Genomic DNA, 26,172 nt, shown 5'->3' with positions numbered 1-26,172 from the left:
TGGTATTGATGTACAGCATAAAAAATTCAGCAATCAGCCCCCTCACTATATATACTATGATAACCCCAACATATGGACTACGATTTCTCATGGCATCAGCTGCTGCAGTGAATAAGGTTTCCCAGTAATTTTAGAGATTAGAGAGAGAAGTATAAGAGAATGAGTATAGAGACAGTAGTTCGAGAATTGCACTAACCAGCATGCAAAACATACCCTTGTAGGCATGTTATGATTAAAGGTTTGAATGACTTATGGTAGGGTGATCTCGTGGATAAGAAAGAATATTCACATGAGAAAAATGGATTCAAATACGCTTTAATGGCTATTGATAATATTCCAAATTTGCCAGCGTGCTATCCATTAAAAGAAAAAGGGAGGGAGTGAGTGTTTGTTGCAGACAGGCACGAATCGACGCCTGGACAACCTCCAAACCGATCACAGGGAGAGTTTTACAATACGTATTTCAAGACCACGATGCAGTGGTATAGAATACAACTCAACATTCAACCATCTGAAGGCGAATATCATGGAAGGTCTGAACAGAACAATAAAAGGTCAAATTTAGATGTGTTTTAACCTTTGCAGCTCATACAAATGGACAGATATCCTCCCAGAAACAATAGCACAGTATAATATAACCAAACGTAGCATAATGAGACCAATCGATGTTCGTGTTAATGGACTCATGGATATGGTGTACTATGGTATTATAATGCCGGACCCATGTAACCAGAAATTTAATACGGGTGATTTGGTACTTATCTCAAAACACAAAACAGCATTTGAGACATCATTCCTCACAAACTGGTCAGTTGAGATAATCACAGTTTACAAAGTGCAGAGAACAAAGAGATCCCAGAATTTAAATCTTAAAGGATGGTAATGGCACTGAAATTTCAGGGTGCTTTTACACCACCGAAATGCTGAAGAGCTCAGAACCAAATGTGTTTCTCATAGACTGTGTCATAAGATGTCGAGGGAATACAGCCTTAAGTCAATGGCTAGATCCTACAATGTAAATGGCTAGGTTTTCCCGCGATACAAAACAGCTAGATTGACGCTGATGATTTGCTATGTAATGGGATGCACAGAACACAACCAACACAATAGCATAACATGCGTAATAGAAGACGCATTTTAGGAGGCGGTGGTATTCTCGACAAATTACCTGTCAAATTGCATATTCCGGGGTGTGATTACTGTAGACCTGATCCATAGCTTCAAAAACGTTTGGGTGGTGGTGAAAAGGGGATTAACCTGCTTGACAAGGCGTGTTTGGAACATGATATTGCATAGGCAAATCATAAAGCTCTCCTAGGACGTCACACTGCAGATAGAATTTTAGCAGATAAAGCCAAGGCAATGTGTGCAAGAAAGAATATTGGTATAGGACAGGGCATTGCAGCATTTGTAGTTGATAAAACCGTGCATGGTAAAATTAAGTTGGGCTTATTGGTGATGAATTTCAAGAAAGTTATGAATGCTGCTCGTCATGCACTGAAGAAGAAGAAGAAGACAACGATTAAGAAGAAGAAAGGATATTTAAAACACTGTATGCTGACAGTGATGTACGCAGGTAAAGGCGCCCTGAAGCATAAAGGACCCATTAAAGCACCTATGGTTCTGCTGATACCCAAGACATCAGGTGGAATTGCCCCCCTCCTCATTCCTGCCCTCGCAGGTCTCTCAGCAACGGGTTCACTGGCTGGTGGTGCTGCGGCTATTAGCAGAACAGTGAAGAACGCACAGAACTCCCAGGAGCAGCTAGAGGAAGCAAGAAGATATAATTGCATGATGGAAGCAGCAGTCATCAGAAAGGAGAGTACTTGAAACAGTACAAGAATGGACTAGGTCTCTTCATAAATAATAAAAAGGCCCGTTACCTGTCCTGCCAGATAGACCGATAACAAATATAGATCTTCTCAGGTTTCTCAGGAAAAAAAATCAGCATTTCAAGATTCCATGATCTGTTCATGCGGAATACATTACCGAAGACTGTGGAAATCCAGAGAATGGGGAATTGTGAATTTAGACGTTGCTGGGGAACCACAAACCCTTTGGGTGTCGTGTGTTAAGAAAAATACAAATAACGTCTATTGGTTCAACTAATTTGGAGACTTGCAGCCGTCAGAAGAGCTACAATGATACTTCATCGACAGAAGAAGTAGTTTTAACAGTTAAATAATGTGTGGTGAGTTATGTTGATGGTATTTCTTGTGCAATCAGAATTTTTTTTTAAAAAAAAGCGATTGAAAATGTTCAAATGTGTGTGAAATCTTATGGGACTCAACTGTTAAGGTCATCAGTCCCTAAGCTTACACACTATTTAACTTAAATTATCCTAAGGACAAACACACACACCCATGCCCAAGGGAGGACTCGAACCTCCGTCAGGACCAGTCGTACACTCCATGACTGCAGCATCTTAGACCGCTCAGCCAATCCCACATGGCGAAAGCGATTGATTTTAATTACTTCTTTTCGATGTATTTTAAAAGACCTGCATCTTTGCAAACAGCAGAGAATGATGGGAAGGCAGAGATCGAGTCCTTGAAAACTGAATTTTATAAATAAACAGTATATCGTTTGCTACACAATTGAATTTCCTGTCATGAGACACCTCCTCTCCAGCACACAACCGCCAGTTTCCAGGTGGGGAGGGGGAGGGCTGGGGGTTTTCCCAGGGGGAGGGGTTAATTTATCGATTTAATTAATCAGTCAATCAAATTCATAGAACAAGAAGGTACTAATCGAATAATTCAGCCCTCACAGTGTACTTGGATTGGTGCATGGGCAGTGTGAATATCGGAGGTTTGTAGAGAGGTGGGGGAGGAGGATGTGGAGGGGGAAGGGAGGGGTTTTTTTCAGAAGGATGGATTATCCCCAAGGGGCCATAAATCAACCCTCATGGTGTCATAAGCTATTTAGCAGAACAGTAGGTTAAGGGAGGGGAGGAGGTGTTAAATCCATCAAGTTTCCCCTGAATGTGAGTAACATGCACTAAAAAAGTACACTAGAACATACATTGTCCCACTACTGGCGACGATGCTCTTTCTTTCAGTAGTTTTCGCTACAGCTAAGGAAAGGCAGCCTTTAACTTTACTTCTTAATTGGCGATCTCCCCATTTTGTCTTGCTAAACGCCTGTGAATTGCCAGTTCTCCCTGTGGACTCTTGAAATGTGTCAGTTTCTTGTTGACAGCAGGTGCAATCAGAGGGTGACAGGGTGCCTCGCATTTTCCTGGCAGGAATATTCTCTCAGGGAGATAAGGTCTCGATGCAGCCTTGTGGTTAGATAAAAAGTATCCTGTGTTAATCATAGCTGGCAATTTTCTGGAATCACTTGCAATATTTGAACTGTTCCTCGGTACTATTTCCTGAAAATTACAAACCTGGAAATATAAATACTTCCAATAAAATGTATACTTCTGGCAGGAGGGGTTGTCACGAGCCCCTTGACGAAGCTCTTGAATCCACAACTGTTCTCAGAGGCCATCACGAAACGCGATGTCACACTTGAACAGGAGCCATGAAACCCTGCTTGAATATAAATGTTTACTGTAGTAATAAGCATGTGTAGGACTAGCATCAGAAGCAGCTTACCTGTACGCTGATGACGTCACTGTTGAGGTGGAATTCCTGCTGGCTGAAGGCGTTACCCGCGATGTCGAGGGGGAATACGGTGATGGCGACGCCGGCGGCGGAGGCTCCGGGCCCCAGGTCCAGCAGCACCCCGACCGAGGAGGGCAGCGCCAGCACCCCCTCCACCGTCCAGCCCTGTGCGGCACGCACGCGCAAAATTACTTTACGACTGACAGCGAGGACGGAAGTAGGAGGGGGAAAGTCCAGGGGACCCGGGACACCTTTCTGCCTATACCACACAATCTGCAGCTGCACCAAATCCCCAAAGTTGCCGACCCTTTACCCCACAGACAACACTTACTGCTCTCAGTGGGCTTAAGTTGCAGCCACCTTGCTGTCCTTTGTGATCGTTGCACCCTGTGACTTTCTGTGTGTTCGTTTTTACCGTTGTTTCCATTATTCGTTGGTACTGTTATTCGTTGTTTCCGTTAGTCGTTGTATGGCAATGAACGATTTGAGAGGGAAGTTCGTCGAAAGTTGTAAGTGGAAAAGTTCTCTTGGCAAGGGGCTCGCAATACAAGAGCAGTCAAGAGAAATGGTTTGTGCGTTACATGCCTACTCAGAAAATGAAAAACTTAATGGCGGTCCGAGGCTCTCGGTTACCAAAGTGGTCGACAGAATTGCTGCTTCTCTGAATATAAACAGAAACTTCGTTGCGAAGATTGGGAAGGAAATGTTCGACAAAGAACAAGAAAGCTCAAGAGCCATCGAAACTTAACACCTATGGGTAGAAACGTGTGTATAAGCGGATTACCAATAGCTATTCGTCTGCACAGGATCCGATTCGTACTAATGTTTACGATTATTATCGTAGGAAGAAACATCCAACGATCAGGAAGTTACTGATCACACTTTTTCAAGGCAGGCGCACTTCCTTGTCCACAGTTTTATACACTGAAGGGCCAAAGAAAATGGTACACCTGTCCAATATCGTGAAGTGCCCCCGCAAGCACGCAGGAGTGCCGCAAGGTGGCGTGACATGAAGTTGACTAATATCTGAAATAGTGGTGGAGGGAACTGATACCATGAATCCTGCAGGGCTGTCCATAAATCCGTAAGAGTACGAGGGGGTGGAGATCTCTTTTGAAGAGCACGTTGCAAGGCATCCCAGATATGATCAACAATGCTCATGTCTGGGGACTTTGGTGACCAGCGGAAGTGCTCAGAAGATTGTTCTTGGAGCCGCTCTGTAGCAATTCTGCACGTGTTGAATGTCGTACTGTGCTGCTGGAATTGCCAAAGTCCGTCGGAATGCACAATGGACATGTATAGATGCAGGTGATCAGACAGGATGCTTACGTATGTGTCATTTGTCAGAATCGTATCTAGACGCACCAGGAGCCTCATATCATTCCAACTGCACGCGCCCCACACCATTGTAAAACCTCCACCAGCTTGAACGGTCCCCTGCTGACATGCAGGGTCCATGGATTCATGAGGTTGTCTTCATATCCGTACACGTCCATCCGCTCTATACAATTTGAAACGAGACTCGTCCGACCAGGCAACTCGTTTCCAGTCGTCAACAGTGCAATGTCAGTGTTGACGGGCCTAGGAGAGGCGTGAGGTTTGTGTCGTGCAGTCATCGAAGGTACACGAGTGGATCTTCGGCTCTGAAAGCCCATATCGATGATGTTTCGTTGAATGGTTCGCACGCTGACACTTGTTGGTAGCCCAGCACTGAAATTGGCAGCAATTTGTGGAAGGGCTGCACTTCTGCCATGTTGAACGATTGTGTTCACTCCTCGTTGGTCCCGTTCTTACAGGATCTTTTTCCGGCCGCAGCGATGTCGGAAATTTGATGTTTTACCGCATTCCTGATACTCACGATACTCGCGTGAAACGGTCGTACGGGAAAATCCGCACTTCATCGCTACCTCGGAGATTCTGAGTCCCATCGCTAGTGCGCTGACTATAACAGCGGGTCAGACTCACTTAGATCTTGATAACCTGCCATTTTATCAGCAGTAACCGATCTAACAACTGCGCCAGACACTTTTTGTCTTATACTTTTTGTCTTATACTCAAGAGGATGTCGTTATCAGGAGAAAGAAAACTGGCGTTCTACGGATCGGAGCGTGGAATGTCAGGTCCCTTAATCGGGCAGGTAGGTTAGAAAATTTGAAAAGGGAAATGGATAGGTTAAAGTTAGATATAGTGGGAATTAGTGAAGTTCGGTGGCGGGAGGAACAAGACTTCTGGTCAGGTGACTACAGGGTTATAAACACAAAGTCAAATAGGGGTAATGCAGGAGTAGGTTTAATAATGAATAGGAAAATAGCAACGCGGGTAAGCTACTACAAACAGCTTAGTGAACGCATTATTGTGGCCAAGATAGATACGAAGCCCACACCTACTACAGTAGTACAAGTTTATATGCCAACTAGCTCTGCAGATGACGAAGAAATTGAAGAAATGTATGATGAAATAAAAGCAATTATTCAGATAGTGAAGGGAGACGAAAATTTAATAGTCATGGGTGACTGGAATTCGAGTGTAGGAAAAGGGAGAGAAGGAAACGTAGTAGGTGAATATGGATTGGGGCTAAGAAATGAAAGAGGAAGCCGCCTGGTAGAATTTTGCACAGAGCACAACTTAATCATAGCTAACACTTGGTTTAAGAATCATGATAGAAGGTTGTATACATGGAAGAACCCTGGAGATACTAAAAGGTATCAGATAGATTATATAATGGTAAGACAGAGATTTAGGAACCAGGTTTTAAATTGTAAGACATTTCCAGGGGCAGATGTGGACTCTGACCACAATCTATTGGTTATGACCTGTAGATTAAAACTGAAGAAACTGCAAAAAGGTGGGAATTTAAGGAGATGGGACCTGGATAAACTGAAAGAACCAGAGGTTGTACAGAGTTTCAGGGAGAGTATAAGGGAACAATTGACAGGAATGGGGGAAAGAAATACAGTAGAAGAAGAATGGGTAGCTTTGAGGGATGAAATAGTGAAGGCAGCAGAGGATAAAGTAGGTAAAAAGACGAGGGATAGTAGAAATCCTTGGGTAACAGAAGAAATATTGAGTTTAATTGATGAAAGGAGAAAATATAAAAATGCAGTACATGAAGCAGGCAAAAAGGAATACAAACGTCTCAAAAATGAGATTGACAGGAAGTGCAAAATGGCTAAGCAGGGATGGCTAGAGGACAAATGTAAGGATGTAGAGGCTTATCTCACTAGGGGTAAGATAGATACTGCCTACAGGAAAATTAAAGAGACCTTTGGAGATAAGAGAACCACTTCTATGAACATCAAGAGCTCAGATGGAAACCCAGTTCTAAGCAAAGAAGGGAAAGCAGAAAGGTGGAAGGAGTATATAGAGGGTCTATACAAGGGCGATGTACTTGAGGACAATATTATGGAAATGGAAGAGGATGTAGATGAAGATCAAATGGGAGATACTATACTGCGTGAAGAATTTGATAGAGCACTGAAAGACCTGAGTCGAAACAAGGCCCCCGGAGTAGACAACATTCCATTGGAACTACTGACGGCCTTGGGAGAGCCAGTCCTGACAAAACTCTACCATCTGGTGAGCAAGATGTATGAAACAGGCGAAATACCCTCAGACTTCAAGAAGAATATAATAATTCCAATCCCAAAGAAAGCAGGTGTTGACAGATGTGAGAATTACCGAACAATCAGTTTAATAAGCCACAGCTGCAAAATACTAACACGAATTCTTTACAGACGAATGGAAAAACTGGTAGAAGCCGACCTCGGGGAAGATCAGTTTGGATTCCGTAGAAATACTGGAACACGTGAGGCAATACTGACCTTACGACTTATCTTAGAAGAAAGATTAAGGAAAGGCAAACCTACGTTTCTAGCATTTGTAGACTTAGAGAAAGCTTTTGACAATGTTGACTGGAATACTCTCTTTCAAATTCTAAAGGTGGCAGGGGTAAAATACAGGGAGCGAAAGGCTATTTACAATTTGTACAGAAACCAGATGGCAGTTATAAGAGTCGAGGGACAGGAAAGGGAAGTAGTGGTTGGGAAGGGAGTAAGACAGGGTTGTAGCCTCTCCCCGATGTTATTCAATCTGTATATTGAGCAAGCAGTGAAGGAAACAAAAGAAAAATTCGGAGTAGGTATTAAAATCCATGGAGAAGAAATAAAAACTTTGAGGTTCGCCGATGACATTGTAATTCTGTCAGAGACAGCAAAGGACTTGGAAGAGCAGTTGAACGGAATGGATGGTGTCTTGAAGGGAGGATATAAGATGAACATCAACAAAAGCAAAACGAGGATAATGGAATGTAGTCGAAGTAAGTCGGGTGATGTTGAGGGTATTAGATTAGGAAATGAGACACTTAAAGTAGTAAAGGAGTTTTGCTATTTGGGGAGCAAAATAACCGATGATGGTCGAAGTAGAGAGGATATAAAATGTAGACTGGCAATGGCAAGGAAAGCGTTTCTAAAGAAGAGAAATTTGTTAACATCGAGTATAGATTTAAGTGTCAGGAAGTCTTTTCTGAAAGTATTTGTATGGAGTGTAGCCATGTATGGAAGTGAAACATGGACGATAAATAGTTTGGACAAGAAGAGAATAGAAGCTTTCGAAATGTGGTGCTACAGAAGAATGCTGAAGATTAGATGGGTAGATCACATAACTAATGAGGAGGTACTGAATCGGATTGGGGAGAAGAGGAGTTTGTGGCACAACTTGGCCAGAAGAAGGGATCGGTTGGTAGGACATGTTCTGAGGCATCAAGGGATCACCAATTTAGTATTGGAGGGCAGCGTGGAGGGTAAAAATCGTAGGGGGAGACCAAGAGATGCATACACTAAGCAGATTCAGAAGGATGTAGGTTGCAGTAGGTACTGGGAGATGAAGAAGCTTGCACAGGATAGAGTAGCATGGAGAGCTGCATCAAACCAGTCTCAGGACTGAAGACCATAACAACAACAACAACAACAGGCGTTGCCGCCTGCAGCACTGTATTTTGCCTGTTTACATATCTCTGTATTTGATTACTCATGCCTATACCAGTTTCAGTTTGTCTATGGACAGTACTGTGATATATGCTGCTGATGGAGATATTGGATATAGCTGCTTGGAAACGAAGATTTTTAAAGAACATTGCATAAATATTGACGAAGTGGTGTGACTTGACAAAACGCGGGTCAGTTCTCGTCCCGTTGTCAAGCAAGGCTGGAGAGACTACACGGTTAAAGGAACAACGGCGATGCCTTCTGGCAAGTGGGGCAGACTTATTCTCCATGCACGCACTTCCCTAGGTTTTCTCACAAACAGTCTCCTGCTTTTTGAAGCAAACGAAACAGGTGGTTACACGAAGAAATGGTAGACGTTACATTTGACAGTGGTTCGAAGATTCACTAATAACAAATCTTGGAATCAATTGTTCTAGATATTGCTCCTCGCCATCCAACTTTGTTGACGAGACACCTAACATGGCAAACCGAAAGAAGCAAACGACTGATTGGCTTCAGCGTCATTATATCGATGTAAGGCGTAACCTTAAGAATGTGTAACGTATGAAAAAATATCTCTTCGTAAGCCACAGTGCCCCCTATAAGAAATCGACAAACTGGCAAAAAGCTTGAGCGTACAATAGTTAGACTACCACTTTACCACAGCCATTTCAACCCGGTAGCGTTAATGGCGGTCAAATTACAGGTTACGTTGCCAGGAATAACAATAAATTTACTCTATCTGCAGTTGAAACACTCATAAGCTGTCAGGAACGTCACTCCTAAAGACTGGAAGTAAGCCGTCGAAAAGTCGGAGTGCATCATGGAAAGAGCATGACGGAATGAAGCTCTTTATGAGAATTCAGTGGAGGAGACAATAATTTCTTTAAATGACAACAGTGACAGAGGACACTTCAAGAATCCGTCACAGCGACGAGAGTGACATCAGTGGAGTTTTTCCATGATTCCCATAGAAATGGAGCCAGACGAATCCCCAGTTACATGCTTGGCGTACCCAATTTAGATCTGTGAGTAGCTCCATAACAAAATCATATCGTTGTAAGTTTTCAAATTTTAATTACAGGGCCTAAATAGTAACTAATTACAAGGGAAGTTCATCTCAGGAATTCAGTATGTATCACACAAAATAAATGCTATTGTTTAGGATATACCAGATCTAACACGGAGACGCTGTTATTTGTATCGCTTTTATCCTTTTGGTTCAAATGGTTCAAATGGCTCTGAGCACTATGGGACTTAACATCTTAGGTCATCAGTGCCCTAGAACTTAGAACTAGTTAAACCTAACTAAACTAAGGACATCACACACATCCATGCCCGAGGCAGGATTCGAACCTGCGACCGTAGCAGTCGCGCGGTTCCGGACTGCGCGCCTAGAACCGCGAGACCACCGCGGCCGGCTTTTATCCTTTCTAAACAACTGAAGTTGACCTATTTAAGATACGTTTTCCCACAGTGGAAAACACGCTTAATCTCATTTTTAGTAGTACTAGAATTAAGTAGGAGGGTCAGAAAAATTAATAACCGTTTCACTTCCAGCCTGTAAGGGCGCTTTATTAATAGTCGACGCGCGAGAGGACCATTGTGCGTTATATTCAACTCAAATTACCTCGCATTAGAGTTCTCCGCTACAGTTCTGGTTTCGAACATATGAAAATGATGTATTCTTCAGATTAGTTGCTATCTGCAATAGCAGAATGTTTCCCGCATGTCCAAAAATTCGGTGACGTCGTGAGAAAATGCATTTTCGCGAACTGTCATTATATCGCCTTAATAATGAGTTACAGCAGATAAAACTGAAATCAAAACTAAGTGTAACTTTTCCAGGATACATTAATGCAATGTCCATATTTAAAAGAGAATAGGTTGCCTGTTTGCGCTAGTTAAATGAAATGTAAAATTACGCGTGTATTGCGTGCGGGACGTGTCACCTCTGTTCCGCCGGTCCACGTACTCACGCCGAAGTGGCAATACTTAAGTAATTTTGGACAGGCTGTAGAGCCCTGATGTGTGCGAGAGAGCGCGCGTTTGAACTTCGCATGGCTTGACGGAAGTTGGCGAATACGAACGATTCTGCCTCATCTAATGACAGCCGTGTGAGCGGCGTCTGTGTCCATGCGAATCTCAAGGGGTTTCACTCGCTTGCTGACGGCCTGCGAAGTCGCAAAGTGAGAAGAAGTGATGCTCTTGCTTTACTGAACGCTAAACACGGTGCTACGTTATGGCCAGCGATCTCTGTGCTACCTGGATGCAGAACTCTGCCCTTTGAGTAAGGAACTGAGAACAGTCTGCGTGGCCGAGAGGTTCTAGGCGCTTCAGTTTGGAACCGCGCGACCGCTACGTTCGCAGTTTCGAATCCTGCCTCGGGCATGGATGTGTGTGATGTCCTTAGGTTAGTTAGGTTTAAGTAGCTCTAAGTTCTAGGGGACTGATGACCTCAGATGTTAAGTCCCATAGTGCGCAGAGCCATTTGAACCATTCTAATACTTCCTTAGGAGATTCCTACGTAAACAGAATAACTGCATCCTTTGGGTAACAAACAAATATTAATATATCTCTTGTGGTTTTCTTGTAAATATTATCAGAAACTTCATTCGTCCAGAAATATTTCGTGTACTTGGTATCTCTACTATGTACGTCCTGCAGAAAACTGACAAGCTTCTGCAACATTATTTCTCAAAATCAATTGTCTGTTAGCTGATACACACAACTGTATTATCAAAATAAAACACACTAGTACCCATAGAAGCTCATAATTTTCCTGAAAACTCGGTATGTAACGAACTCGATATTTAACACCCCGTTGAAGGAAATCTAACATAGATTTTGTCAGCAATGCATCACTGCAGATATGGAGTATGTGAAAAGGTATTTCTTCTTAGACATGTAGGTAACTATCGAGCCTTTCAATATCAGTTTATACGTAATAAGTTCATACTTACTACACGGTCCAGTCTCGATAATGTGACCACGTTAACGTGCAGTAGCAGGTGGCAGCGCTAGCAGTGGAGGGTACATAAATGGTGTCGGTGGATGCGGGAAACAGTGCAGTAGTTGCCGAAATACGGAAACGAAGCGGTTTATGTGACATCTTAAAGGACATGATCATTGGCTTTCGGACCAATGGTGGAGGAACTTCCAAATGAGTAAGCCTGTAAAATGTTCGTATGCCACCACCGCTAAAGTACAGGGTGATTCAAAAAGAATACCACAACTTTAGGAATTTAAAACTCTGCAACGACAAAAGGCAGAACTAAGCACTATCTGTCGGCGAATTAAGGGAGCTATAAAGTTTCATTTAGTTGTACATTTGTTCGCTTGAGGCGCTGTTGACTAGGCGTCAGCTTCAGTTGATGCTAAGATGGCGACCGCTCAACAGAAAGCTTTTTGTGTTATTGAGTACGGCAGAAGTGAATCGACGACAGTTGTTCAGCGACAGTTGTTCAGCGTGCATTTCGAACGAAGTATGGTGTTAAACCTCCTGATAGGTGGTGTATTAAACGTTGGTATAAACCTGAACGTCAACTACCCGAGGCGATGGATCGGCCGCCAGGCAGCCCGTGACAGAGCACTTCATCACTGGCCTCCAAGAAGCCCTGATCTTACCCCCTGCGATTTTTTCTTATGGGGGTATGTTAAGGATATGGTGTTTCGGCCACCTCTCCCAGCCACCATTGATGATTTGAAACGAGAAATAACAGCAGCTATCCAAACTGTTACGCCTGATATGCTACAGAGAGTGTAGAACGAGTTGGAGTATCGGGTTGATATTGCTCGAGTGTCTGGAGGGGGCCATATTGAACATCTCTGAACTTGTTTTTGAGTGAAAAAAAAACCTTTTTAAATACTCTTTGTAATGATGTATAACAGACGGTTATATTATGATTCTTTCATTAAATACACATTTTTAAAGTTCTGGTATTCTTTTTGAATCACCCTGTATACCGTGTGTGGTAAAACAGCACTATCCAAAACTGGCGCCAGGACTAATGTGATGCATCATAGGCGGTAGGTGAAAGAAGTGAACGACGGCTGCGGGGATGTGTACAGGTGAATATACATGCAACTGTTGAGCAACTGACCGCCCAGATGAACAAAGGGGCTACCAACAGTGTCTCCTGAATGACCGTTCAGCGGAAGTTGGTGCGTATGGGTCTTCGCGGCAGGCGCCTGGTATGTGCACTGACGCTGACTGCTGTTCACCAGCGACGAAGGCTGAAATTTGTACAGTAGCGCAACTAGACGTTTTCTGAGTGGCGACAGCTGGCATTTTCATATAAATCACGTCTTCGCTCTATCGAACAGATGGCTTTTGGCGTGTACAATCCCGTAACAATCATTGGAAGGGGCCAGGCCGGAGCAGGCAGCGTTATGGTCTAGGGAATGTTTTCGTGGCATCCCATGAGTGAGCTCGTCATTCTGGAAGGCACAATGGATCAAGTATCCATCTATCCTGGGGGAACGTGTCCACACCTACATTTGTTTTTCCTCGTCATTATAGTACGTAACAGCAATACAACGCGATTTATCGCAGAGATCGCAGTTTAAGTGCGTCATTGTAGGAGAAACAGGATTTCATCGTATTCCCTGGCCACCTAACCCCCTCGGATTTAAACCCAGATGAGAATCCAAGGCCACCTAGATTGTGCTGCTTGTGACATGGATCTTCAACCATGAAATCTAGCGCAGCTGACGACGGCTCTGGGGTCCTCATGGCTCCACATCCCTGTTTGTACCTTCCACAACCTCACTGATTCTCTTCCTGCACATCTCCCAGCGGCCCGAAGAGCAAAAGACGGTTATTCGAGCTTTTGGCAGGTGGCCATTTTGTTTAGCGTTTTAGTTCATGGTCGCCATGTTTTAGTTGGACAAGTCAAGGCGTTAGAGGATCTTTGGCTAATGTGCTTGGACAGCTGGATTTCGACATCCAGTTTAAATGGAGATTTCTGGTTGTGTCGCAGCTACCCGCCATGTTTCCATAGACATCTGTGAGGTCCATTCGCACGTGGCGAGTGCTTACCCACTTATTGCTAATAAAATCGAGCCACGCGAAAAGCGAGTTGAGGGTATGTGTGTCATTCTCTTTTTTGCAGTTAACCATACAACAGCATTCCCCACAGTCCCACCAACCCATCAACGATGGAAGCAGATCGTAGAAAATAAGAACCAGAGAACAAAAATGAAGAGACATAAGAAGAGAATGAAGACAAAGAGGAAGGAAAGAAGAGGAAAGACAAAAATAAGAAGAGAAGAAGGAAGATGAAGAACGGAAGACGGAAGATTGAGAAGAAGGAAGGTGAAGATAATACAGGAAACAAAGAAGACAAAGTGAAGGAAGAAGATGAAGGGAAGAAAGTCGATAAAAAGGAGAAGGAACAGTAGAGAGATGTACAGACTGAAGCAAGTAACACTAAAGACAAGAGATCAGTACAAGCAGAAAGTTTAATAATCACCTGGATACATCAGAAGGGACAAGACATCATTGAAATGCAGTACTCTGGGTTGTTTGTTGTTTGTAGCTCAACTTCTGTATGATGAAAAATGTAATGTCAGCAACGAGCACTAGAATCCATGCGTTCATCGATCTGGAAGCGGAAGCAAGCAGCAGAAGGTACTCACAGCCAAGATAAAGTAACAATGGATGTACCAAAACAACGAGTTAAAAAGCCACCAGGCAAACGAATGCAACCGACAAACGAAAAAATCAAATAAATAGGCGCCTGTATGGAGGAATTCTTAAGAGAACATATTTCGGAGAAAGAGTTTTACAATTTTGTTGTCTTAGTTTTTTCTGTGTGTTATGTAATGAATGAGTGTAGTGAAGTTCAATTAAGAAAGTGGAAGGAATCCAGTGAGGTAAAGCCCACAGCACAGTTACAGCTGACAACTCTATGCAGCACACTGATGAGCGTTGAGGGCACCAGACGTCATTGTTGGAATCAGGAAGGATGGTTTGCCTATTGGGAGAGAGGGATGGAAAGGGAGAGAGAGAGAGCTAAGTGTAGCAAAGGAATGTGATTGAGTAGAGGGGGCACGGTTTCCAAGCACTTTCTCCAGACTGCTCAGTCTGCGTCGACATGAACAGCTAAAGCGAAACTACGTCATTTAGTATTTATAAACGTGAGACCGGTCAGTGAACTAGCAGCGGACGTGGGGGCGCTGATCTCGCATATCCACATGAATGCGAGGAAAATGGTTTGTGGATGAATCCAAGTTGATTCAAATAGTTTAAGCTATCATTGGTGCTCATCTCTCCATTTGATCTCTTTCCACTGTAGTATTAGTTACTGATGCCACCCCTGCCCGATTGTTTTCCAAAGATTGCTGCAAAAAAAGTGATTTTTGTTATAACAACAGCATCCTGCCATGACCGTCAAATAAAATTGTCATAAAACATTCTGAAAATGGTTAAAATTCTCCTCTATTTCACTATCTCTTCAGTTCTTTGAGTCAAAACTAGTTATTATTTACTCCATACACAGTATCCGCTATTGTTCTGTGCACTCGCGCATCTTTGTCGAAAACAACTCAGTTCTCATCCTTTTGATGTTTGGAATTCTTCGCTCTTCTGACGTCTTCTACATCGAACTTCTTAACATGTCTTCTGCGCCGGTACATATTAGTTCTTCTGTCTTCTGTCTTTCGTCTTCCCCCTCGTCAGGCACTCTTCTCCGCGGAAAATTTCGCAACCTTAAGATCGGAGCAGAGGACGATAGAAGATCAAAGAAGTCTAGACATTGAATGAACGAAAACTGAGCGATTTTCGACAAAAATGCGCAAGTGCATAGAACAATAGCAGTGCTGTGTATGGAGTAAATAATAACTTATTTTGACTTGAGATAAGTGAAGAGAGAGTGAACTACTGCGGAGATGTAGACCGAGTGAACAGAAGTGAAAACTGCGCGATCCTTGTACCAGGGCAGCTAATCTTGAAACAGCGTAATTTTTACAAGAGCATTTATTGTGAGGAGCAAACACAGATTAACTTCGAAAGTTAAAGCTTGAGTAAATGACGATGTTCCAGCTAAATAAATTGTTGCTTGGGTGTGTATTGTTGAAGTCAGAATACTGTATATTCGGAATATAACCCAGAGAATTGCCACTCCATACCATACATGAAGTGGTTTCGCGTTTTTATGCCGTAAAATTATTTTTGGTGCACCTGTTTTGGAGGATAATATTTTTTTTATATAATTTTCAACGTCTGAACTGAAGCCGCATACAGACACACGGTACTCTGCAGAGCTGGCGTCCACGGGCCTATTTCACGGCGATCAGAGACGGTTGAGCATCGCCAGTGCAAGGTAAGAAACATCGTTGGTTTTCACCGAAAGAAATTAACAGCAGATTTACAATCATGAGACGCGACCGTTCTGTAAAGACGATTACCAACCCAGTTGATTAAAACAATTCAAGGGGTAAAGTTTTGCGTTAGTGATACGTTACCAGCACTCAAGATTATTTAACAGTTACAGAAAAAGTTAAGTACGTCTCACATTGGAATACTTTGCATCGCTGTATAACTCAAATACGAAAAACATGTCTTGAAACAGAAGTGTTAAATCTCTCCATCACAATTCGTGTATGTTTAATAACACAACATTTTTTAAAGACTTATTCATTTGAGTCAGTACGTTAATATAGTAATCAAAGACCACAGTTGACATTGACGACTACGTACACAATCTCTTTGATGACATAAATTTGTTTAGAAACCACTTCAGTTGTAACGTTGTGTTGCAATAGATCACGAAAGACTGCACTTGTCATGTGTCAGTGCGCACACACAGGGGCGCCCTCAGGTTTTTATGTTACTTCAGTATGGGAGCAAATGTGGCTCAGAAATTTTGGGGACATTATCACGTTCTCTTCATTTTCTACTATTGTATTCTACGATATAATTGTAATACCTGGTCAGTGCTATTAACATAAACAAGCTATCAGTATAAATGCAGTAAAACAGTTTTTAAATTGCCAGATTTTATGTTTTCCCTGCCATTAAAATTTTCGGATGGATAACATGCCCTACATTTTTCGCTTATGAACCACTGACACAAGCTTCGACATCGATTTTAGAATCGGCTTATGTGGCATCTACACCGTGTTCCGGGTAATTCATATAACTGTGCAGTTTGTTTCAGAATCTAAATGACTTAGGGTTCTACGAGAAACATGTGGCATTGTTAGGGGCACTTTCAAACTGTTCCTCAATGTTTCGTCACCTGACTACTCTTAACTGCAATACCCTATGAAAAACAGCATTTGAATTTGTAGTTGCTTTAAAGCCAATTCACGTAACGCACAAAAATACGCAAGAACTACTGATATTAACTTAGTGCGATTAGTTTGTACTAATTTCGTAAGACAAGTTCTGCATTCTTATACTACTGGCCATTAAAATTGCTACACCACGAAGATGACGTTCTACAGACGCGAAAGTTAACCGTCAGGAAGAAGATGCTGTGATATGTAAATGATTAGCTTTCCAGAGCATTCACACAAGGTTGGCGCCGGTGGCGACACCTTCAACGTGCTGATATGAGGAAAGTTTCCAACCCATTTCTCATACACAAACAGCAGTTGACCGGCGTTGCCTGGTGAAACGTTGTTGTGATGCCTCGTGTAAGGAGGAGAAATACATACCATCACGTTTCCGACTTTGATAAAGGTCGGATTGTAGCCCATCGTGATTGCGGTTTATCATATCGCGACATTGCTGCTCGCGTTGGTCGAGATCCAATGACTGTTAGCAGAATATGGAATCGGTGCGTTCAGGAGGGTAATACGGAACGCCGTGCTGGATCCCAAAAGCCTCGTATCACTAGCAGTCGAGATGACAGGCATCTTATCCGCATGGCTGTAACGGATCGTGCAGCCAAGTCTCGATCGCTGAGTCAGCAGATGGGGACGTTTGCAAGACAACAACCATCTGCACAAACAGTTCGACGACGTTTGCAGCAGCATGGACCATCAGCTCGGAGACCATGGCTGCGGTTACCCTTGACGCTGCATCACAGACAGGAGCGCCTGCGATGGTGTACTCAACGACGAACCTGGGTGCACGAATGGCAAAACGTCATTTTTTCGGATGAATCCAGGTTCTGTTTACAGAATCATTGTCGCATCCGTGTTTGGCGACATCGCGCTGAACGCACAGTGGAAGCAGCCGGCCGCGGTGGTCTCGCGGTTCTAGGCGCGCATTCCGGAACCGTGCGACTGCTACGGTCGCAGGTTCGAATCCTGCCTCGGGCATGGATGTGTGTGATGTTCCTAGGTTAGTTAGGTTTAAGTAGTTCTAAGTTCTAGGGGACTGATGACCACAGCAGTTGAGTCCCATAGTGCTCAGAGCCATTTGAACCATTTTTTTTTTGAAGCACAGTGGAAGCAAGTATTCGTCATCGCCATACTGGCGTATCACCCGGCGTGATGGTATCGGGTGCCATTGGTTACATGTCTTGGTCACCTCTTGTTCGCATTGATGGCACTTTCAACAGTGGACGTTACGTTTCAGATGTGTTACGACCCGTGGCTCTACCCTTCAAAAAAATGGTTCAATTGGCTCTGAGGACTATGGGACTTAACTTCTGAGGTCATCAGTCCCCTAGAACTTAGAACTACTTAAACCTAACTAACCTAAGGACATCACACACATCCATGCTCGAGGCAGGATTCGAACCTGCGACCGTAGCGGTCGCGTGGTTCCAGACTGTAGCGCCTAGAAGCTCTCGGCCATTCTGGCCGGCGGTCTACCCTTCATTCGTACCGTGCGAAACCCTACATTTCAGCAGGATAATGCACGACAGCATGTTGCAGTTCCTGTACGGGCCTTTCTGGATACAGAAATTGTTCGACAGCTGCCCTGGCCGGCACATTCTCCAGATCTCTCACCAATTGAAAACGTCTGTCAATGGTGGCCGAGCAACTGGCTCGTCACAATACGCCAGTCACTACTCTTGATGAACTGTGGTATCGTGTTGAAGCTGCATGGGCAGCTGTACCTGTACACGCCATCCAAGCTCTGTTTGACTCAATGCTCAGGCGTACCAAGGCCGTTATTACGGCCTGAGGTGGTTGTCCTGGGTACTGATTTCTCAGGATCTATGCACCCAAATTGTGTGAAAATGTAATCACATGTCAGTTCTAGTATAATTTATTTGTCCAATCAAAATCCGTTTATCATCTGAATTCCTTCTTGGTGTAGCAATTTTAATGGCCAGTAGTGTAACATTAACAAAATTACTTAACTTTTCAACCACATCTTAAATACATTCGGAATTCATATGAATTTTTGCTGATTCGTCAAACTTCTTCATATTGGTGAACGGACTGGTAAAGAATCCGCCATAATGTCCGTCATGAGTCATGAGTTGGAAAACCACATAAGTTACAACACGCAATCGATATATTGACAGACAGTCGAGTTAATATGCTCTCTTTCCGCTATCTTTCTTATCGTGAAATTATCATTCATGTGAGGTTGTTATGGAGTCAATAAAATCTTCAGGGAATCGTCATTCTTTGTTCTCAATTTTATTATTTTTTTCGATGGCATCATATGTCCTGGCCGGGTCCATGTTTTTTCGAATTAATACAATTTATACTTTTCGATTACCTCACTCTCGGTTTTAAGTAGTTTATGAGGTACGGTACGGTGACCGAACTATGATTCAAAATTTGTCCTTAGATTTGAAAGAAAAAGAATAACTTCAAGAACAAAAATTTTAAATGTTAGATAATATAACTACTTCAAAATGACTGTATTTGACCCTTTAAAGTTAAAAATGTAGACTAAGAAAATAAAAACTGGGTACCAGTTTTGGACTGTAATTCTTACATATGATGCAGCTGGTCCAAAATATGATACACTTGTGATATTGTTGTGTACATGAAGATAGAAGGTGGACGCGTTAAAAGTGAAACAGAGGAGAAACAAACGATAGAACATGGAACTGGGATTTTTTGTGGGGGACACTTCTAGGTTATTTATGGTAGGAGGCACGCCAGAGTGAACTACAGAAATTTTTTTATTAGCTTTTTCTACATTTAATCGTATAAAGTTAACGAGCAATGGATTCGGACTGTTTACAATTATACTGAATGTATTGACACTAACACAAAAATAAGAGATACATTCATTTTAAAAAAATTAATCTTTTTGTGATTTCAGGTCTAACTTCTTATAAAGATAAACATTAATTTAATACATTTTATAACACACGTTACATGTGTTTCATGTGATTTTTACGTCACATTATCGGTATCTTCAGATCATTTTAGGGCTAATTTACCAAGTATTTTAGGACATAAAAATCAGGGCCCCTGTTGTTACAGGCCCACTTTCACCAGGGGCAGCTGCCCCCAATTGGCGTCCTTTTCAATAGACACAGAACAGGTCAAACATTCATAACCTTACATAGGAAAATAGCGACATTATTATTCCGTAACTCTGAATCGAGAAGTTACCTACAGGGGAGGTTACACATAACTTTACTACTTGAACATGTGTAGACGTAAAACTACTTACGTTACGGGTACCCAAATTTATAGGAATACTGTGCACAGTAGGATTTTCTTTGTTAGTTCTGTTAGTGTCACGACTTGTCACTAGGCGCGGTACTGGTACGGTGAAGCAGAGGGAGAGGTGATGGAAGGAGTAAGACATAACCTAAGAGAGAGGGAGGAGGAGACGAAGACAAGAGGGAGGAGAAGAGTAAGACGTATCTCCAGTTCCCATTCATATTAGGGAGTGCGCTATCCTTTTCTTTTTTTTCCATTTAACGAGACTGAGCCACTGCAACGCGTGGCCAGGTATAAGATTTATTGAAAGATTTTTTGACAATTGTATAGTTCCAAGAATAATTTTAATGTAAGAAAATTCTTCATGAATTATCCTAAACATGCGCACTCTTCCTTATGACCACGTGATTGGACATGTTCAGTACATATTTTCGTTGGTGTCGAACTGTAGGTGTAGAACCGCTCTGAAATGTAATCTTCATAAATGGTGTACACCTGACAGCACTCTATGCCGTGACAAGGTGATGAGAACACCGTGGGATAAACAGTTTGGTTCCCTTTGTAAGAGACTAAATTCGCCTCCTTACGTCCCTACTGGTGAGTAAAGAAATGTTCAGATACCTCTTCCTACTAGTGATTGATAGACGATTGTTGTATCATTCTTGGTTTTGGGTTCGGTAAAAGAACAGGACAAACGGAGTATGTTAGTATGAGACGTCTGGAGAAGGATTTATAGCAAGGTTGATGCAGAGGGCAGTGGAAGAATCGTTACTGGTTTTTTGTTTTTTGATGCATCAGTGTTCTGATTGGTTTAATGCGGCCCGTTGCGAATTCCTCTCCTGAGCCAAACTTTTCATCTCATACTAGCAATTGCACCCTACGTCCTCAATTATTTGCTGGATGTATTCCAATCTCTGTCTTGCTATATACACTCCTGGAAATTGAAATAAGAACACCGTGAATTCATTGTCCCAGGAAGGGGAAACTATTGACACATTCCTGGGGTCAGATACATCACATGATCACACTGACAGAACCACAGGCACATAGACACAGGCAACAGAGCATGCACAATGTCGGCACTAGTACAGTGTATATCCACCTTTCGCAGCAATGCAGGCTGCTATTCTCCCATGGAGACGATCGTAGAGATGCTGGATGTAGTCCTGTGGAACGGCTTGCCATGCCATTTCCACCTGGCGCCTCAGTTGGACCAGCGTTCGTGCTGGACGTGCAGACCGCGTGAGACGACGCTTCATCCAGTCCCAAACATGCTCAATGGGGGACAGATCCGGAGATCTTGCTGGCCAGGGTAGTTGACTTACACCTTCTAGAGCACGTTGGGTGGCACGGGATACATGCGGACGTGCATTGTCCTGTTGGAACAGCAAGTTCCCTTGCCGGTCTAGGAATGGTAGAACGATGGCTTCGATGACGGTTTGGATGTACCGTGCACTATTCAGTGTCCCCTCGACGATCACCAGTGGTGTACGGCCAGTGTAGGAGATCGCTCCCCACACCATGATGCCGGGTGTTGGCCCTGTGTGCCTCGGTCGTATGCAGTCCTGATTGTGGCGCTCACCTGCACGGCGCCAAACACGCATACGACCATCATTGGCACCAAGGCAGAAGCGACTCTCATCGCTGAAGACGACACGTCTCCATTCGTCCCTCCATTCACGCCTGTCGCGACACCACTGGAGGCGGGCTGCACGATGTTGGGGCGTGAGCGGAAGACGGCCTAACGGTGTGCGGGACCGTAGCCCAGCTTCATGGAGACGGTTGCGAATGGTCCTCGCCGATACCCCAGGAGCAACAGTGTCCCTAATTTGCTGGGAAGTGGCGGTGCGGTCCCCTACGGCACTGCGTAGGATCCTACGGTCTTGGCGTGCATCCGTGCGTCGCTGCGGTCCGGTCCCAGGTCGACGGGCACGTGCACCTTCCGCCGACCACTGGCGACAACATCGATGTACTGTGGAGACCTCACGCCCCACGTGTTGAGCAATTCGGCGGTACGTCCACCCGGCCTCCCGCATGCCCACTATACTCCCTCGCTCAAAGTCTGTCAACTGCACATACGGTTCACGTCCACGCTGTCGCGGCATGCTACCAGTGTTAAAGACTGCGATGGAGCTCCGTATGCCACGGCAAACTGGCTGACACTGACGGCGGCGGTGCACAAATGCTGCGCAGCTAGCGCCATTCGACGGCCAACACCGCGGTTCCTGGTGTGTCCGCTGTACCGTGCGTGTGATCATTGCTTGTACAGCCCTCTCGCAGTGTCCGGAGCAAGTATGGTGGGTCTGACACATCGGTGTCAATGTGTTCTTTTTTCCATTTCCAGGAGTGTAGTTTTTACCCTCTATAGTAATAGTAATATGGAAGTTATCAAATGTTCAAACCTTTGTGAATTCCTAAGGGACCAATCTGCTGACTTTCACACTACTTAAACTAATTTAAACTAACTTATGCTAAGGACAACACACACACACCCAAGCCCGAGGGAGGACTCAAATCTCCGGCGGGAGGGGCCGCGCAATACGTGACATGGCGCCTCAAACCGCACGGCCACTCCAGGCGGTGGAAGTTATCTTCTGATGCCTTAACAGATGTATTGTCATCCTGTCCCTTCTTATTGTCAGTGGTTTCCATATATTCCCTTCCTCATCGATTTTGCAAAGAACCTCCTCATTCTTTAGCTTGTCAGGCCACCTGATTTTCAATATTCTTCTGTAGCACCACATCTTAGATGCTTTATTCTCTTCTGTTCCGATTTTCCCACAGTCCATGTTTCAGTACCTTATAACGCTGTGCTCTGAATGTACATGCTCGGAAATTTCTTTCCTAAATTAAGACCTACGTTTGATAGTATACTACTGGCCATTAAAATTGCTACACCACGAAGATGACGTGCTACAGACGCGAAAGTTAACCGACAGGAAGAAGATGCTGTGATATGGAAATGATTAGCTTTCCAGAGCATTCACACAAGGTTGGCGCCGGTGGCGACATCTACAACGTGCTGACATGAGGAAAGTTTCCAACCCATATCTCATACACAAACAGCAGTTGATCGGCGTTGCCTGGTGAAACGTTGTTGTGATACCTCGTGTAAGGAGGAGAAATACGTACCATCACGTTTCCGACTTTGGTAAAGGTCGGATTGTAGCCTATCGCGATTGCGGTTTATCGTGTCGTGACGTTGCTGCTCGCGTTGGTCGAGGTCCAATGACTATTAGCAGAATCTGGAATCGGCGGGTTCAGGAGGGTAATACGAAACGCCGTGCTGGATCCCAATGGCCTCGTATCACTAGCAGTCGAGACGACAGGCATCTTATCCGCATGGCTGTAACGGATCGTGCAGCCACGTCTCGATCGCTGAGTCAGCAGATGGGGACGTTTGCAAGACAACAACCATCTGCAACCATCTGCACGAAGAGTTCGACGACGTTTGCAGCAGCATGGACTATCAGCTCGGAGACCATGGCTGCGGTTACCCTTGACGCTGAATCAGACAGGAGCGCCTGCGATGGTGTACTCAACGACGAACCTGGGTGCACGAATGGCAAAACGTCATTTTTTCGGATGAATCCAGGTTCTGTTTACAGCATCATGATGGTCGCATCCGTGTTCGGCGACATCGCGGTGAACGGACATTGGAAGCGCGTATTCGTCATCGCCATACTGGCGTATCACCCGGCGTGATGGTATGGGGTGCCATTGGTTACACGTCTCGGTCACCTCTTGTTCGCATTGACGGCATTTTGAACAGTGGACGTTACATTTCAGATGTGTTACGACCCGTGGCTCTACCCTTCATTCGATCAGTGCGAAACACTACATTTCAACAGGATAATGCACGACCGCATTTTGCAGGTCCTGTACGGGCCTTTCTGGATACAGAAAATGTTCAACTGCTGCCCTGGCAAACACATTCTCCAAATGTCTCACCAATCGAAAACGTCTGGTCAATGGTGGCCGAGCAACTGGCTCGTCACAATACGCCAGTCACTGCTCTTGATGAACTGTGGTATCGTGTTGAAGCTGCATGGGCTGCTGTACCTGTACACGCCATCCAAGCTCTGTTTGACTCAATGCCCAGGCGTATCAAGGCCGTTTTTACGGCCAGAGGTGGTTGTTCTGGCTACTGATTTCTCAGGATCTATGCACCCAAATTGCGAGAAAATGTAATCACATGTCAGTTCTAGTATAATATATTTGTCCAATGAATACCCGTTTAATGGCCAGTAGTGTAGTAGGCTTCTTTTGGCCAGGAGTTCACTTGGTGGCACTGCTAGCCAGCTTTTTATGTTATCCTTACTCCTTCCATCATGGTTTATTTTGATGCTTACATACCAGAATTCCTTAACTTCATATACTTCGAAACCACCAATCCTGATAATAAATTTCTCACTTTTTTCATTTCTGTTACCTCTCATCCAATCGTCTTTCTTCGATTTACTCTCAATCCAAATTCTCTACTCACCAGACGGTTCATTCCATTCAGTACATTGTGCGATTCTTCTACAGTTTCACTGAAGATACCAATGTCTTAAGCTAATCGTGTCACTGGTATCCTTTCATTCTAAGTTTTATTACCATTCTTGATCTTTTCTTTTGATTCCTTCATTGCTTCCTCGGTGTATAAATTGAACAGTAGGGGCGAAATACTACATCCCTGACTCATGCCGTTTTAATCCGAGTTCTCGGTCTTCCAGTCTTATTGGTTTCTTTTTGTTCTTGTACGTATCGTATATCACCTGCCTTTCCATATAGCTTACCTCTATTTTTCTCAGAATTTCGAACATCTTTCACCGTTTTTTGATTTTTCTTCAGACTTGTTTCCATTATCAACAGCAACGTCAGAACTGCCTGTCTAGTGCCTTTACCTTTCCTAAAGCGAAGATGATCGTCGTCTAATTGGTCCTCAGACAAATTTCTGCACAGAGATATTGGACGGTTGCAATGTCACTGGCAACAGGAAAGGTGGAATGGACACCATAAGTAATTTTTATTCCTATTCATGATGCCTTGTTCCATGTACGCCTGTAATAAGTCTCTTCAGCGCATTGCAGCATGTTTTCTTATCCCTCGATGCTAGTCCTCCGAGACTCATCTTAGCTGGGGAGGGGTCAATATAATTTAGCCAAGGTCAAAATACTTAGTAACGAAAGTAAAGTCGTGAACAAGTGGAACATATTCTGACACGGCTTAGCGTCTGGAAAGGGAGAGGGTAAGGTTTCAGACCTAAAGTAGCAGGTCAGACGGGAAGAGGAACCTTCGTAGGCTTCGTTAACATAAAATCGTCAGGTCATACCCACCTAGAGGCCTCAATCAAGGGGCTACACTGGTATTTTTAATTTTGCCACACTCAAATAAGAGTCCAGTCCCAACAAAGGCGCTATTTAGTTCGGTTCTCTCTGCTTCTGCTATGTCGAACGTTGCACAATCAAGATGTATACGTACCTCTCCCTGTGGGAGTAGTTTGATCCTTTCTCCACTGTCAGAGACCAGCGTGCCGACGACACCCGAAGCGACGACCAGGGTGAAGTTTCCATGCTCCACCGTCACTAGCCGTCTCCCGCTTTTCAAGTTGTCCCGTAGTATCTTCATGGAAAATCTCTCGAAGCCCTCGAGTGCCAGTGACACCTGGAACAAAGTGAAAACAACGGTCTCGGCTCTGAAAGAACTCTCTCTGTCTCTCTCTCTCTGTCTCTCTCCCTCCCTTTGTGTCTTGCGTCATAACAACTGCGTAAAGTAGTTGAGTCAGTCCAGAGAATATAGAAAAAGTAAAGTAGAATTCTAAGGCGTGAATGGCTGGGAGACCCCGACGGGCAGATTTAGCCGCTAATAGGAAAGCTTTTTCCTGTTCTCGCGTCCTCAGGCACCTCTCAATCGCTAAGTACGAGAGCTGCGTGTGTACGTATATCTGTTACGTGTAGGTGACGGTAACGCGTGTACGTGTGGAATCTGTACATGGGCATTAAGACGGGATACTACAGGTTTATCATGTATCTTGTTTAGTGCTGAAGCCACAATTA

General features: G+C 43.9%; 1 protein-coding gene across 2 annotated transcripts in view; it reads right to left on the bottom strand.

The window, feature by feature from the left end:
- The window catches only part of LOC126237373 (uncharacterized), a 786,945-nt gene that overhangs the window by 644,429 nt on the left and 116,344 nt on the right, over positions 1-26,172 (bottom strand). For both annotated transcript variants that reach the window (XM_049947458.1, XM_049947457.1), the window contains exons 7-8: positions 25,598-25,780; positions 3,603-3,776 (exon numbers count right to left, since the gene is read on the bottom strand). In XM_049947458.1, the coding sequence (XP_049803415.1) occupies positions 3,603-3,776; positions 25,598-25,780 (357 nt within the window). The remainder of the gene's footprint in view (positions 1-3,602; positions 3,777-25,597; positions 25,781-26,172) is intronic.

The sequence above is a fragment of the Schistocerca nitens genome, chromosome 2, assembly GCF_023898315.1.
Source record: "Schistocerca nitens isolate TAMUIC-IGC-003100 chromosome 2, iqSchNite1.1, whole genome shotgun sequence".
NCBI lineage: Eukaryota > Metazoa > Arthropoda > Insecta > Orthoptera > Acrididae > Schistocerca > Schistocerca nitens.
Note: the sequence above shows the minus strand (reverse complement) of the source record. Positions and strands in the feature narration are given on the sequence as shown.